Source organism: Camponotus vicinus, unplaced genomic scaffold (assembly GCF_025532165.1).
Source record: "Camponotus vicinus isolate PSW18456_S1 unplaced genomic scaffold, iyCamVici1.0 SCAF_7, whole genome shotgun sequence".
NCBI lineage: Eukaryota > Metazoa > Arthropoda > Insecta > Hymenoptera > Formicidae > Camponotus > Camponotus vicinus.
Genome location: NW_028141979.1, coordinates 3,586,949 through 3,604,160, shown reverse-complemented (window position 1 = coordinate 3,604,160; position 17,212 = coordinate 3,586,949). Strand labels below are relative to the sequence as shown.

General features: G+C 28.8%; 1 protein-coding gene and 1 pseudogene across 2 annotated transcripts; both read right to left on the bottom strand.

Moving 5' to 3' along the window:
- Nucleotides 1-743: 743 nt before the first annotated feature.
- LOC145974527 (phospholipase B1, membrane-associated) lies at nucleotides 744-9,899 on the bottom strand. The gene is made up of 9 exons (XM_083104419.1): nucleotides 9,392-9,899; nucleotides 7,725-8,072; nucleotides 4,731-4,840; nucleotides 4,385-4,589; nucleotides 4,032-4,208; nucleotides 3,744-3,903; nucleotides 3,106-3,265; nucleotides 2,728-2,879; nucleotides 744-1,545 (listed from the first exon to the last, which is right to left on the bottom strand). Exons 2-9 carry the CDS (start codon nucleotides 7,827-7,829, stop codon nucleotides 1,367-1,369), a joined length of 1,248 nt encoding a protein of 415 aa, XP_082960545.1. The 5' UTR covers nucleotides 7,830-8,072; nucleotides 9,392-9,899; the 3' UTR covers nucleotides 744-1,366.
- A 140-nt stretch (nucleotides 9,900-10,039) lies between these two features.
- LOC145974526 (phospholipase B1, membrane-associated-like) lies at nucleotides 10,040-16,501 on the bottom strand (annotated as a pseudogene). The gene is made up of 7 exons (XR_014439724.1): nucleotides 16,169-16,501; nucleotides 14,256-14,342; nucleotides 13,341-13,552; nucleotides 12,664-12,846; nucleotides 12,049-12,347; nucleotides 11,644-11,825; nucleotides 10,040-11,281 (listed from the first exon to the last, which is right to left on the bottom strand). The product of XR_014439724.1 is annotated as a phospholipase B1, membrane-associated-like (transcript).
- Nucleotides 16,502-17,212: the final 711 nt, after the last annotated feature.

Sequence of the window (17,212 nt, the reverse complement as noted above, 5' to 3'; positions counted from 1 at the left end):
CTTGACATATCTTGTTTTCCTTCCTCCATCAGTGCATTGCATTATCAATTAAATAAAACCACTTGTTAACCTGTATTTTTAAGCAGTTTTCTCAGGGACTCAGGATACCGGTCTAGTACATTTTCCTTACGAGATTGATGTGTGCGACAAAGTTCAAAGTTGATTGCGTAAAATTTGCGCGCAATATGTAACTGATTCTCCGAATTGGCCATGCGGATGCTTCAACTTGATTAGGGTCAATGTGAATAGATTGAAAGACGTATTTAATTGGCTGGCGGCATGAACTTTTTGTTATTTTAGTATTGGCGGAATCAACATTTGGCGTGGGATAAGGAAACAAAATTAAATGTTGATTCTCGATGATGCTTTAAAAATTTCTGATCCACGCGAGATCGAATGATTTATATCGCATTAAGAAAGTTTGAAAATAATGAATTTATAATTTTCGCGGAAAGCATAAAAAACCAAACCGTTACGCGTTTTTTTTTGGACTGTCAATAATTATGCTAAAATAGATTGATTGTTCTGTTAAGCCGAATATTTGTCAGATCTTGATATTAATATAGCTTATAAATCACAAGGCTAAATGTTTAGCGAATAAAATCATTAAATAATAATTTTAAAAATAAAAATAATATATTTGATGATATTATCTTTTTTATAAAAAATTTATTCATAAATTCAATTTTAGTTGATAGGATTTCTTTAAATACTTGTAATTCAAATTAATTGTAATCAATAAGTCCTGCATCTGTTATTTGTCTATTATTAGTAACATAGAAATATTATTAATACAGAAATGTAAGAGCAACATACAAAAAATTCGAAGATATCCTTCGAACGTGTATGTAAATTAAAAACTTCAGATGACATAACATATACATATATACCATGAAAAAAATTGGCTAAATTCTTTGTCATTTAACCGGATATTCTGCGAAATATACATTCTGGTTTTATCATAACAGGCATTCCGTTTAAAGTTTGTCTGGATTATATGGACACTTTGAATTTCTTCTGTTAATAAGCATTTTGTTTAAAATGCAATTTTTTCTGTCTTTTACCCCTCTTTTGCTGCTGTCAATATATGCAAATTTTTTACATACATATCTAAATACAAAACTTTGGAAAAGTTATCGTTAAGCTTTTTATTACATAAATTATATATTTAAAACATGTTAAAACTCTATTGTTATTATATTTAAATTATGTAGTATTTCATTACGTTTTTTTTAACCGAAAATTTATTTATGCCAATAATAATATATATTAAGATGATTATTATCTCATTCAATTTGTTCGATATCTTATTATGTATCACATAAATATTCTCGTAAATTATGTTCGATTACTGTCAAATCTTACGTTATCTAGGCACAATTTCATCTTGTCTACCGGTCATTTGAAAAAAGCGCGAATTAACGTTTGTAAAAATGTAGGGTGCACTCTCTGTAGGGCAGAGTACTTTCTCCAGTATCTTAGGCAATCCGTTTTCCGTTTTGCTTCCGACCGGTTCCAACATATTGTTCCATAAAAGATTGGCTCCTGAAAATAAGAAAAAGGTAAACATTAAAAAAACAAAAATATTACGTTTGCACCATTTATTTCGCTATTTTTGCGAAAAATGATACTAAAATAAAATATGACAATGTGAATTGAGCGCCAACAGTAGGCTGGCATGATAATTTCTTTCACCATGACTCTCATTGACATCATCTAAAAGATATTTAATGATACTTAATGATTTCTCTCTATTCACATGCTATTAACGAACACGCGATTACAATGTGAACTGTAAGGAATAGACGATAATTTTATTGCCCATGAAAGCTCAAAAATTTATTTATTTTTAAATAATCATTAACTAACCAATCTTCGTGCAAAAGATTTTCATTATCCCGTAATGGTGAATTAATTTCCATGATTGTCATCCTTATTCTTTTGGATTATAATAATAAAATATAAATATAAATTTTATATTTATGAATATAAAATTGATAATTATCTCTGATATAACGAACAGTGTACATGTTATATTTAGATGGCATGGAATATTGAATTTTTAGTTGATTGTCATTATATGTAATATATATGCAAATGATTATTAGTATTAATTTTTTACAGTTAACATTATGCAAGCTTGATGGATTTTTAATGTGACTAAAATTAAGCAATTTTACAAACTTTATCGCAATCAGTTGATACATAATGTTGTATGCAATCTGCATTTCATTTCTTTAAAATGAAATAAAATAAAGAATAAAATTTAATTTTTACATGTAAAATTAAAAATTACGTTGCTATTAACAATATAATATTTTTCAAAAAATTTAGTGAATTATGTAAATTAATAAGATAATAATAATTTTTTAATAAAACCTAGATGAATATTATTGTATGAAAACAAATTTTACTGAATTTTTTATCGATACTTTCTAAATTCATTCATTTATTATTGTGACCATTTATTATCGCAGCCATTTTTCCGTGTCGCCTAGTGAAGTGCAACTATTTTAACACTTTAGTGTTTTTTTCGATGTTGATAGGTGCAACTCAATCGATGACAGCAAATGACAATAATAAATATTATTACAATTATATGCTATTTACAATATTTAGTTTAACATAAAGTTAATATTTTGTTTAAATAAAAATATTTGCTTAAAATAGCAAAAATAGAACGGGAAATTAACATATTTTTTTATATACTATTAATATATCTCTTACCGAGGGCATGTCCTTTCTGACTAAAATGGAAACAATCGTATGTGACCAAAGTAGAATCGATCGGCGGTGCATGATTAGGATCTGCATTAGGTGCATTGAATAATTTAGTAAATGGTTGTAATACCACTGTAAAATCTGGGGATGTATCGTACCTATAAAGAAAAATAATAAGTATATTCACTAAGATTTTGTGTATCGTAATTAGGTGTATGAATTTAATACACTAAACTTTTTAGCATACATATATATTGAATATAAGAAAAATTTTAATTTCTTTTTTAATAATAATAAACTTTAACAAAAGAAAGATTAAAAATTTATAGGGCGTTGATCAAGGAAAATATGTTTCATTATACATTGAATTTGTCGAGGATCTACCTTCCTGAGTTTATTAAAGTTTCGGCGGCTTGTTGATAAAGTCGTGACATGTTTGACGCAACAATTTCCGGCCGGTTACCTTTGTGCATACAGGCGCAATAAAGAGGATGCAATAGCTTGCACATGGCACTTCGCTTTACTCTAATCGATACCGTAACATCTGTCAAAAAATAATACGAATAGATATAAATACATAGATAAAGTCTCTGTGAAAAATATATGATTATAGCCAATACTAATGCTATAATTTTATATATATAACATTTCAAAATCCGTTAAAGGAAGCAAAACAAAGATACGTATTGCAATATATAAAAATAACTTTGCAATAGTAATAATTTTTTTGTTTATATTAGTACATAAAAAAATGTACTAATTAAATTTATTAACTTTTCTCTACTATTTGTACAAAAAATTACCAAAACGATTAAATTATGTAACGAAAATAAAAGATAGCTCTGTGATATTAGAATTAATTGTAGAATTAACATAAATGAGACCAGACTAATAAGAATCAAAATACGGAAGTACAATCGACTTCCGCATTTTACCTCTTATTAACCCGCTTTCATTTACATTGATTATTAATTAGATTTCATCTAACTAACCGACTCATTAAATTTTTATTAAATTATCACCTATGGTTGGAATCAGATTGACCAGCGTGCGAGGAAGCGCGATTCTTAAGAAATCAAGCGTTCTTCGTAAATGCAGGGCGTAACGCATTGGCGAAAACTGTTGTGGATTGTAACATTGCGCCGAGCAAATATCATTAGCTCCAAATAGGATCGTAATAAGCTGAAACATCAGAGAAACGACTTTGTTAGAGTTAAATGAAAATTTTAATAACGGATATTTCTCGGTTTCTTCTCATCGATCACGTTATGTTGCAATAAAAAATTACGAGGCACACACAAGACTATTACCTTCCAGTGTTTCTTCACATTTATTTTCGGATCGCTTTTGATCCTCTGCACCAAGATTTTCGCTTGCTGCAACGCATCTTCAGTAGCGGCAACTGGAAAGGCGATGTTTAGTTTCGCCGAAGTTGAATGAAACTCACCCGTGCCGGTAGAATATCCGATTAACCTCGGATTGAATATCTGTCATTGCAATAATGAAGAATATCGCTTTTTTATTATAGATGAAATCACACTATGCTGAATTGAAAAGAATGAATATTTATTCCTACATAATTTTTTACTCTATTTATGCGTGACATTTAGAAAATCGATGAAACAATGAATATAAATATACAGACGTCTCTCACACGTCATACCTTCAATACATTAGGAAGCGTAAGAAACTGTCTCCAATCGCCTTGGCCTCCGGCGCACCAGCTGACCCCGCGTGCCTCGATGAAGGTTCCTACAGCGAACTCTTCCATAGCGCCATTTCCAGCAACTAAGGAATCGCCAAGACCACCGATTACGTCGATGTCACCTGGTCTTAACCGATGAACGTTGTCTGGTATTGACATGGATCTGCGCGATGAATAAGGGAAAAGTTTTTGAAATCTATTCATCGATTGGAACTCACCGTACCTTTGCCACATAATTAGTTAATCGTCGAGAAAATTATATTCATGTGGTGTTGCATAAATTATTAATTAAATGGAATTATACCTGCCAGAACGAACGTTGCAAGGAAACGAAACGTTATCAGGAATTATTGGTTGTCTTCGTACGTCGCTGCTTGGCATAGGATACGAAATTTCATATGCATCCATTTTTTTCTGAAAATCGTATGATTTGAATGAATCACACAGATTTAGTTCTGTTTGCTTTACGTATATATGAAGATTATACATGTAAATTTTATCGTATGTTAAATGTATCTATTACTCGTGAGCGCATTAATCACAATAATTAATTCTAATGATGCAAAATTATTTTAAAACAAAATGCAAGCGTTATATAATACAATTTCGTTAATTCATTGTATTATTTTATAAAATCTGTTCAACTGTGCAGTAAAATAGTAATTTCTCTTTTAATAGGATACGACACGCTTTGATGCCACTCTTTGATATCCAACTACAATATCTAATTACGCGAGATCGTATCTTCATTGAAATGACACTCATCGTCAAACTTGTTTTAGTAATTTGAGTTAGTGCAACTCGTAAGATATGATTTACAATTTAATTACTATAACATTAATAATAATTTCAATTTGAACAACAACATAGGATTCTCTCAATGTATTCAAACTTTTTTGCATTAATTATTTTTTTATTGGAATAACATTAATTATTAATTATTCAACTACTCTTCATAAATTCTAATTTCGAAGAAAACATGTAAAGTTAATGAGATAATAACGCCTGCAGATAAAATGCAAAAAAAGTCTTGATAATGATTTCCACTTCATGCAGACGTTATCATTCGCGTAAATGATTGATTAAAATTCTTCCATGAAATTTTTGAAAAAGAGGAATTATTTCGAAATTTACAAATATTGCATGATCGAGGAAAAGCCTGCAATGATGATTGTTAAAATTTTAAAAATATTTTTAAGAATATATTTAATTTATCCCCGCATTAAAAACTTCCTGTGCTAATATACGTAAGAATTATTTCTACGGTCAATTGTATATCTCTGAAGTAGAACGAGACTTTTCACTTGCGGTTTTTTTCTGACAGCATATTACCGGTGTGGATTAGCGTGCTTGATATTCGACACACGTCTATACTCTTGCTTTCTTCGATTTGCATTCTAACGCGCACAGCATCGCGTCACGAATTAAATATTGGCACATATAAATAATTCGTCAATCGTATCATCGAAATGGATATCATATCCATATGTGTCTTAACTATATTTATTTTTTCCCCTGCGCCTCATTTACCGCACTGTGGCTCTTATGCCAATTTTGATTTAATTTTTGTTTATTTATTTGAGCCAATTCCTCATTATTAATTTTAACTATAATTATTCAACATTCAAGATATTACGTTGCTAAATATTATTTATTATCGCTGCATGTATTTTATTATAATATCACAATATATATTTTACTTTTCTCTACTTTTTCAAATAATTGATTAAGAAAGATATTTATCAGTAAAAAGTAACTTTTACATTTCACGAATTAAATGTCGTACTATATGTAATTTTTATAAGAAGAATGTTTATAATGTGATAAAATTTTGGAAAAAAACAATATCTAAAAAAATATAAAACCAAAAATTTTAAAAATGTACAAGGTTTATTTATGTATGATTATGTAATTTATAAAAATCCGGATATAGATCGGATATATCCGGAAACGGCCCTGAACATATCTGATATGGCACAAGGCCTGCAGGTCAACAACAAAAAATGTTCCGGCCTTTCTCCGATTGCGTGGAATGCAAAGCATTCTTCTTTTCGAATTGCGTCGATAACTTTCGATTTCGAATATCTTACCTTAATACTTTTACGTACAAAATAATGAGAGGAATCAATTGGTGTAAAGAAAACACATAGTTGTTTTTAAGAAAAAATATGGAATTGTTAATTGCAAATTACATATTTTTTCTTCAAAACAACTATGTGTTTTCTTTAGACCAATTGATTCCTCTCATTATTTTGTACGTAAAAGTATTAAGGTAAGATAATCGAAAAATGAATATTTTACAAGATATTTTACGGTTTATGTAAAATTAAGAAATTATTTCAAGCCTCATAACTCAAAAAGTACTTAACGAAAAGGTACTTAATTATAGTGTTTTGGAAAGCTCTCGAGATAAGCTACAAGAGTGTGCAAAAATATATAGGGTGTTCCATTTAAAAAAATTGAAGTGACCTTCACGTGACCTTCAAATGACTCTTCAGTGTCAAACCAATGATACCATCTTATGGCCCCCTCGAAACCATAAAACTTTTGTCTGAAACATTTTTCTCTAAAATGCTTTGTTTCCGAAATAATTGCGTGCGTTAATTAAAATGGCTCACCCTGTATATATTTTTTTTTATTTGAATTTTTGCAAATATTTTCACGAATCGAACAAGAAATTACAAATCGTCCAAGTAAACGAGAAATTGATTTTAATTTGCAAATCACGCGCGATTTCTCGTTTGGTAGAAACGCATTTGGATGATCTGCATACTAAAACATTTTCGGCAATCTTCATAATAATGTCTTTTGTCAGTCATACTATTAAATTTGTGAACAATTACAAGCTTGGTAACTCTCACTTCCTTTATTTTAAACGGTTATATTGCGGTTACAACTTAAATTGCAGAAATTAACATTAGTGGGACAAGTTTCTTTTTTTTGCATAGCTTTGCTTTATGAATTTTATGTATCCTTATATTCTATTATATAAATAATTTCTATTATAAATAATTATTTTTTTTTATTTATTTAATACTAAATTATTTATTTAATTTAAAACTTATTAGATTTATTTATTTATATTTATATTTTTTTATTTATTTAATTATATTTATTTATTTTATTTATTTATTTATTTATTTAATTTAATTCTCAAGATAGTATATTTTTGGTAATTTAAAATTGATTTAGTACAAAAATTTCACGAATCGCATTGTTACAATTTGACAAATAACTTCGCAAAAAGAGATGAAATTTCGTAATTCTTAACTTCATGATCTTAGTGTCAGAAACTTACCCCGCCTGCTTGAAGTATACTATACAAGAAATCCATGAAGGATATGCAATCGCCCGGATGAAAGCCAATGATGGCCAGACACAAGTAAATTATTTGAATTCTCATGATTCTCAAGGAGCAGAATTGAAAGTTATCAAGGAGTGTTTCGACAATCGATGACCAAAGAAATCTCTTTCTGATTTTCTTCAGATTTTTTTATTCTTCAACTGCTAATTTTCATTTTATGTTGGAAGATCTTGTTTGGCCTTCGACTCGATCGAACGAGACTTCCTGTCGCCATCGATTCGCTTCCTTAATCTTAGGAAACGAACATCTTTGACAAGTCTTCGAGTCTTCGAGTGGAGAGAACTGCAAACTTTGACGTGTGTACAAGACGTTATTTGCGCATGCATAGAGTGAGAGAATCGTTTCGATAAAGCCAAGACTAAATTCCCGTTTGTTTAACGATGGATATCTACCGCGACAGAGAGTTGTCTAGTTAATCTTTCTCTCATTTTTCAAGTAATAGATAAGTTTCTACTTAATATCTTCATTAAGAAATAAATATGCAAAACTTATATTCTCTGATTTTTCTTAATACTACATTTTATATGCAGTTTTATAGTCTGATGTTAAACATTTCTGATTAAATTTCGATGCAGGCAAAAAAGTCAATCGTTTTTCTTCGAAACTTATTTATCCCTTAATTTTAATTATTAATAATTATAAATTTAAGAGAATAGAGAATGTAAGTTTTTTATCTGTCATGTGTCATTTGTATTGATGTTCGGTTTGGAACAGTTATAGAAATCGTAGCACAGAATATACATACATATATACAGTTCATAAATAAAAAAAAAATACAATTGGATCCATAAAATATAAGAAATTTTTTCTTTTCACTTTGAATTTGAAATATCTAAACACATTATAATTTAACCTTTTTGGACTTTATTAGTATTCTATATCACATCTATAATCTAGAGAAAGTGAATGTCTTTCAAGGATTCCGATTACATCAAATTTGATCTTATATAATCCCCTGTCTTTCCCATAAAAATATATTAGTTTATATTATATTTTAATTGTTTTATTTCTTTATCAAATTACATCTTTAATTATATAACAATACAATGATTTTTTTCCTAAAAAGTCACTGTGATTTCGTTTAATTTCTCAGGAATATGGACAACCGGAAAAACGAACAATGTTTTCACATAATTTTGCAAAGATGTAATAAATGAAAGAGTCGACAAAGGCTTTGAAAGTGTTACTTTACAGAATCCCCTTTGAAGAAACGAAAGATACGCTTTCGCTGATGTCTAAGTTTGCGTACCAGCCCCGCTGGGTATTTTCATAAATCACTTTTCATATCTTTAGAAAATGCAATTTGTTATGCAAAAAAATAGAAACGATCTGTTATCAGAAGATCGAATCATATATGAATATATTAGCATAAATATGCGAATAGCTTTTTAACACGTGTTTTAGCAAAAAGAAGATATTATATAAAAAATGAACATTATATGAATATTTCATATGTAATGTTTTTTCATGGATCAAATTAAAATATATTAAAGTTAATTAAATAGTTTTTGCAAATTTTGCAACTTATAGAAATTTAATTTGGGAAAATTATGTGACTTATAGCAGTTATACGCAATATATATGTGTATATACATATGTACCTTGCTATTCGATGATCTGTTATTCGGCATCATTACAATTGAGAAATTGTTTAAATGTTACGAAACGTGTTATTAAAAATTGAGAAATTTTTCATTAAAATTACATGTTTTTTCTCACTGTACGCGTAAATCAACTTTTACATATCTAAAATCATCCCTCCCAAATCATGAATATTTTCATCATGACAACATCCTCAAGTCGAAAATTGTGTGACTAATTCCCTCCCTTTTGCCGTAAAAATCGTTATTTTCTTGCGCAAAAGCACTCGACAAATAACTGTCAAATAATTGTCGAAGCACCAAACTGTCGCGCAAAATTATAATTTTAACAAGCGATAGTGTTCTCGCGGGAAACGTCGGGAACTTCGAGTGGCGGTTACGCGAAGGAAACCGATTCTCTTCAACGGTATTACCGGATGACACCACTAAACATGAATGAACCGGGTCGAAGAAAGACGCTCTCGTGCCCATCGATGTGACCCCCACCTTTGAACATATTGCCGGTTCCCCTGCATTCTTTCGTAATCCTATGCGTAGTAGACAGAAGCATACATAAGTGACGAGACATTAGATGGCCGGTATTATAGTAAATCGCCTTTCTTCTTGTATTAATATACGCTTATATTACTTCATATAGACGTAGACATATTACACTTTATTTGAATATTTATTGACAAATTCTCTTTTACGTGGAACAGCTTCTCTGAAATTACAATTAAATGTCATTAATATCAAGGATTGAATATCGAAATAATGTCTTTACCAATTGTACATATACCAGTATTGTGTTTATCTCTATTCTTATAAAATAGCAAAGAAAAAGATGTTTAATCACATTGTTAGATGTTAAATCGGTAAATGACATCAAATATCTGATATCTATACTAATGGAGTTTTTCTTTTATTGATATTATTACGTAAAACCGAAAATACTGGTATCTTCTATCGATTTCAATCCTTGATTTATACATCTTGCTGTTTGCAACGTAATCGTAAATACATGAAATAAAGTGCTACATCTTGCTGTTTGCAACGTAATCGTAAATACATGAAATAAAGTGCTACATAGAACATATATTAAAAAATCTAAGAAAAACAGGCATAATACGATTGCAACTTAACATTGTGTGTCTGTTATAATCACGAAATAATAATCATAATATCATGAAATAATAATAACAATAATTGGTATAATTTTGCACGGAACAATTTTCCATTCACATATATTTGCTTTATAAAGGATAAATAAACACATTATAACGATTTTGACTATATTTAAATAATTATAATATTGAAACTACGTTTAAAAAGTCACGTCATCATATTACAATTGCTTGATTCATGACCTAATAACGCACTCAATACTTTCTCCTTTGTCAATATTTAAGTATCAATATTTCTCATACACGAGCAGTAATTAGTTTTACTAGAGATTTCGTCTTTTTTTCAATTGAATTATATATATAGTAAAAATAGATCGAGCAATAATGACATAATTTTAAGAATAAGTAGAAAAAAAAGAAAAAATATAACTAAATGCTCCATCTCTTTCTAATGAAAGAAAGTAGTAGAGAGCTGAATGCAAATGTGCGTTAAAAATGTATACGCATATACACACATACACACATACAAGCGCGAATGATAGAAAGAATGCATTATTAGATATTTTCTCTTCCTTTTTTACTTAATGTTTATATCGAAGCATTTCAAAGATAAAAAAGATACTCGATCTATTTATATACTATATTTAACCATATACGCCTGAATTTGCATTTGTAGCCAAATAGGGTCTTTCTTCTGTTGGGCATAGAAACGTCTTCCAAGGCGGTTCCCAGCTCGTTGACTTATGACCCACTGGTTGTAACAAATTGTTCCATAGACCGTTTGCATCTGCAGAAAACAGAATAAAATGTTCTTGATATATTTAATTTTTCAATATTAAATTAAAATTTTGTTTAATATATAATGAATTGTATTTGATAGTAATTTTGATTTATCCTATATTAATGTAACCGTTATAATTTGATAAAATAACCGGCCCTATCAAACTGATTATAATACTTGTAATCGATAATTATTATATTATTATTTTTTGAAATTATTGTAGTTACATTCTAATTAGCAAGCTTGAATAAACAAATAAAATTAATCGGTTTTATATAAAAGATTGGTTGAAATAAAAGATTAAAAAAACTTGAAGATTAAAGAAAGATATTTATAGAAAATTTCTTGTTAGAGAAAAGTGAACTTACACCATGCATTAGTTTTTTGCCTAAAATGAAGACAATCGATGCTTAAAAATTCATGTATAGGGACAATTCCATTCTTATTTTTTGGTAACATTGAATGCGTCATAATCGGTTCCCATACGACTGCGAAATCCTCACTCTGAAATTCTGGCATCAAGGAAACTTCCCTCTCTGCTTGATACCACCTAAAATATTTTTTCCAATTTTTACTCCCAATCTCCACATTTCTTCTTCAATAATATGGATAACAATAATATTTTTATATTTCGGAGATATCGATTAGAATTTATTATGTTGTTATCAAATATTTTTATGTAATATATATTTAAAACCACGATCGTAACCAAATTGCGTTATGTCAAAAATATATATTATTGATATTTGATAAAAATAATATAATGAACTCACCCATCTATTATATCATAATAATATTGTCTATGGGGTCTAAATGAAAAGCCAAACATACAAGGGCACTCGAAAGACATTGTGAAAGAACAGTTAAACGACGGGTTTCCTTGTTGAGCTTCGACCAAAACCTTTGAACTTATAGGTGAAATTATAGCCACGAAAGTTCTCGGCAAATTTTTCTTCAATATCCGTACAGTTTCAATTACATTTTTTTTATGATCTTCAATAACTTTCTCAGCTGTTGGTTCATAGCATATGTTAGCACAAAAGTCGTTGATTCCGATATTCATCGAGACGAACTGTAAATAAGGTTTATTAATATCTAATTGCCAGAATATAATATTTTTTATAATTAAAAGAATCTCTCTCGTTGATAGCAAAATATTTCGTAAATATAACATACTAACAAAAAAAGTTACAAAATTATAGGAAACAATAAGGAAAGCCGTTCATTAAATTTTTTATGAATGAAGAAATTGGTTTAAAGCTCTTGTAAAAAAGGTCTTGTAATTATTTACGATTAACTCAATCACAAGTGGAACATGTGAAACATAACAGCACTTACGTTCCATGACGTTTGTGTTTGTAACAAATTAAATTAGTTGATTAACGTACCTTCCAAGCCTTGTCCCAAGTCGTACCCACCATTGGATAACTTTGCATTCTCTCGACTAATACTTGTGCATCATAAGGCAAGTCCACTGACATAGAACCGATCTCAGCAACGTGACATTCCGAATTCTCTTCAGTTACCAAAGAAGATCCTACTGCATATCCTACTACGTTAGGGTTGAATTCCTAATATATAGAAAAATATATATAGAAAATATATATAGAATATATAGAAAATTTATATGAGATTTTTATTTTAAATTAGCCCTTCTCTGGACATGTCATAACATCAATTCAATAGAACACTATGTAATTTTTTTAATTTTTTCAATCATTGTTCATAGAAAAAAATCAGAAAAAGATCTTATATTAATTTTGACTATAAATTCTCCGTAAAAATAAAATGACTAAAAAAATGAATTAAAAACTAAAAATATTTTGTTTACAGCGATCTTATTAACCGTTTCGTATTACGTCTTTATTTAATCTAATAATGCGTTTGTTATTTTACACGTTATCATGTGTCAATGCAATTCAAGATTATAGAATTTATTCGTTGTAATTATTTAAGTTTTTAAATTTTTGCGATAGCCGTTGCCATAGTCAACTTAAAAATCTTAATCAAATAAAAAATGTCACTATGTATTGTCACAAGACTGATGCTCGTCTTAAAAGTGTACCTTTAGGATGTTGGGAACAGTTAGCCACTTTCTCCAAGTGTCGTCACCTCCTCCGGCCGCGGTAATTCCTCTGTTGCTTACGAAGAGTGCTATGAAACACCTTGCGAAAACGGCAGCTCCAGATGTAAGGGAATCGCCCAGCGTGCCAATTAATTGGATATCACCCGGTCTTAATTTGTTCACCGAAGTTGGTGGCGTTTTTGATCGACCAACTGAAATTTATCAATCATGTAGCGTTTCACAAGGAATACATAGTGTGTATTTCTCTTCTATATATTGCATCACTAATAGTACATAATATTTTATTTAATTAATTTCGATATATGTTATTTTAAAATAATTAACTATTAAGCACATTTTTAGTTGATTTTAAAAAAGAAGGAGAAAAAAGAGAGAAAGAGTGAATCTTGGTTTAATCGATCAAGAAATCTTAAGATATAAAGTTATAAAAATATTTTTTTAGAATTCAAGTCCAAATTCAAGCACGATGTTTTCTAGTTTACGCTTTTTTAAGGAGATATAAAGAGTATTTAAAAAAATGAATCTCAAATTTGAGATTATTTAAGCACTTAGTATCGTACCAAGTAAAATTTGTGCCCTATGTACATTTCAAGAGAAAATTTAATTTTTCTTACAAATTAATTTCTATATTTGGTATTATAAAGATATATTGTAATTATAAAAAAATAAAAATTTTTGCCATTGTTTTAAGCACCTTCAATTAGAGAAGGAAAAATTATCTTCAGATCAAATTAACATGAAATTGACATGAAATTTTGAAATATTTAATGAAAATATTATTTTTGTAACAAAGAATATGACGATAATAATGGCTGAAGGTGATAAAAATAATTATGCACACAAGTGATGCTTTGAATAATTGTTGACAAGTAAAAATGCTAATAAATGTCTTACTTGAAACATTGCAAGGAAATGGGACACTCTCGGGAACGGGTTCCTGCGTTGTTCCTGGCGGTGGTCCTAGCCATTCTTCTATCGGTCCTACAAGATTAAATCATACATATTACAATTTATTATAAAAATAATATAATTTTAAATAAAAATAGATAATAAAAAAAATAAGGATTGTACATAAATATATGTATAACAAGAAAAGAACAAATAATTGCTTACTAACAAAGCAAATTAATTATTTGATAAAGCAAATAAATCTGTTATTACTAAATAATGATAGAATACGAAATAATGCGCGCTTCTCTAAATGTAATTCAATACGTGCGTCGAATTATTGGTCAGGACAATGAATTATGCAAAACAGTCACAGAGTAGGAAGCTTCCTACAAAGACGCGAGTTACATTCGTTTATTTCGCATGTCGGAAAGAAACTACTTTCTTTAAATTACGTTAAAGAACATATATATGTATGTATTTTCTTATCAAAGTTAGAGTATTTTCTTATCAAATCATATATAATCAATGATTAATCATGATTTATGTTAAATTAAAAAAAAAGTATGATAAGTAGCAAATAGCACAAAGAAATAAAGAAAACAAAAAGAAATTATAATTATTATTGAAATTGTGTATACTCATTACAAATATTGTAACCTAATCTATATTTTTACAATTTCAAAATTTATCAAGTTTACTAATAAAGGCGATATTTAAATTACTTTAAAGTTTTTATAATTCATGCTATTCATTAAGCTTATTGACTGAAAGTACTATAGTATCCTTCGATTGAACTAGATATTCCAATTAGTATCTATTCGAAAATTTTTCAAAATTTTCAAAACAAGTTGAGTGAGTTTTTTGTACATATCAAAATATTATAAATATTAAAATATTTTTATATCATAGAACTCTTATCATACATACAATCTATTAACATAAAATTAAAATTAAAATAACATTGAATTATACCAATCAAATTGGCATGACTCCGAAAACATTATCAGAAATGAATAAATTTTATAACCAGTTCACGATTGTATAACATGATACACGAAGTCATAAATGTATAATCGTCGAATATTGGGAATCGGAAAATTATTAAAAATAAATAAATTTTATAACTTCACGATTTGATAATCTTGCACATGTGACTATAAATACTCATCGAATACAAAAAAATTCGATATGAGTAAATTTTATAACTAGTTTACGATTTGATATTTTTCACATAATGTTGTAAATGCATATCCATCAAATTTGATTGATTTAGCATCTGAAAATTATCAAAAATAAATATATTTTATAATTAATTCATTTTTTATAATTTTATAATTTTGTACATGAAATCGTTAATATATATCCATCGAATGCGATCGAGTTACAATTGAAAAATGAATAAATTTTATAACTAGTTTATGATTTTATAATTATGCGAAATCATAAATATTCATCGAATAAATTAGAATCGAAAGATTATTAAAAACGAGCAAATTTTATTTATTTAACTCACAATTTTTATAATTTTGTACATGAATTCTATATCTATTTATCGAATTAGACACATTTAATGAGATTCGCATATGAGAGAGATTCAGAAATATATAAAAATATATAAAATTTATATTCTCTATATGACAAATTTGAAAATCTTAAATGCACAGACTTGCACAAATAATCTTAATGTAAAATTGAATTAAAAATACTAAATATTAAATGTTTTGAATATTTTTACTTGAAAATAATGCTGAATAAAATATATCTATTATATCGAAATAAAAATTGATATGCAAATTTCAGAACGACTAAATCTTAGTGATAATTCTATATTCTTTTAAAGTGTATTCTTTAAAAACTTCGGAGAAAAGGAACATGAGCTTTTTTTTCATAATCTCTTATAAGCTACACATACAGACCATAATATCCCTCAACCCAATGACGGAGGCTGATAAACATTAAATCGTTAAAAGGAGTATCTAAAGCAGTCTTAACGGGCTGACTTGACACTCTCCAATATAATTGCAGTAGCAGGATACAGTAGAGCCACTTCAACATTGTCTTGTGGGATGATAGAACCGATGAAGAAAAGATTGAAATTTTGAGACGCATCAATCCCTGAACTGTTTGATAATAAAAGCGTATTGCACTGCCCGAAATCGAAGTACCAAATGACCCATCGCACAGCCCAACTTGCGAAGAAAACTCAAATGCGGTACAAAAATCGCAACCTTGATCAAAAACAAGGTCATCCCATTTTGCGCCCCGTTATGAGAAACAATAAATCGTGATTGCTTTACGATGGTAGGAAACAACACGATGAAGGCAAATATCTTATCTTTTTTACTACCCTGCTTTTTATATTACTTTTTTAATACTCTTAAAAAAAATGTAAAAAATAGTTTATGTCGTTTGATATTATGTCCTTCGATTCAATCATTTGGCAATCGTGTATTAAGTCACGCCGATCATATATCCATACAATATAAATATTTTATTATTTGAAGACAAATATACTTATAAACTTAAAAAAAGAGAATTGAAAGGACCCCGCACCCAATCAATGGAATTTGGTTCCCGGCCAAATTTGCTGAAACTGTAGCATGTTATTCATTATGACTTCCTGTTCAAAAGTCTTTGGACACAAGGTCCAAAAATCAATGGTTTTCGAGATATGTGCCGATTTCGTCGTTCACTTGCATACATGTAAAAAGCTAAAAATCGAACTTTTGAAACTCAGTATCTCGAAAACCATTGATTTTTGGACCTTGTGTCCATTAAGACTTTTGATCAAGAGGTCATAATGAATAACATACTACAGTTTCAGCAAATTTGGCCGGGAACCAAATTCCATTGATTGCGGGTGCGGGGTCCTTTGCATTTTTATTCTTCGAGAAATGAGAACAAAACAAAAACAATGGGATTATACACACATTACGACTCTGAATCTTAAATGCATCTAG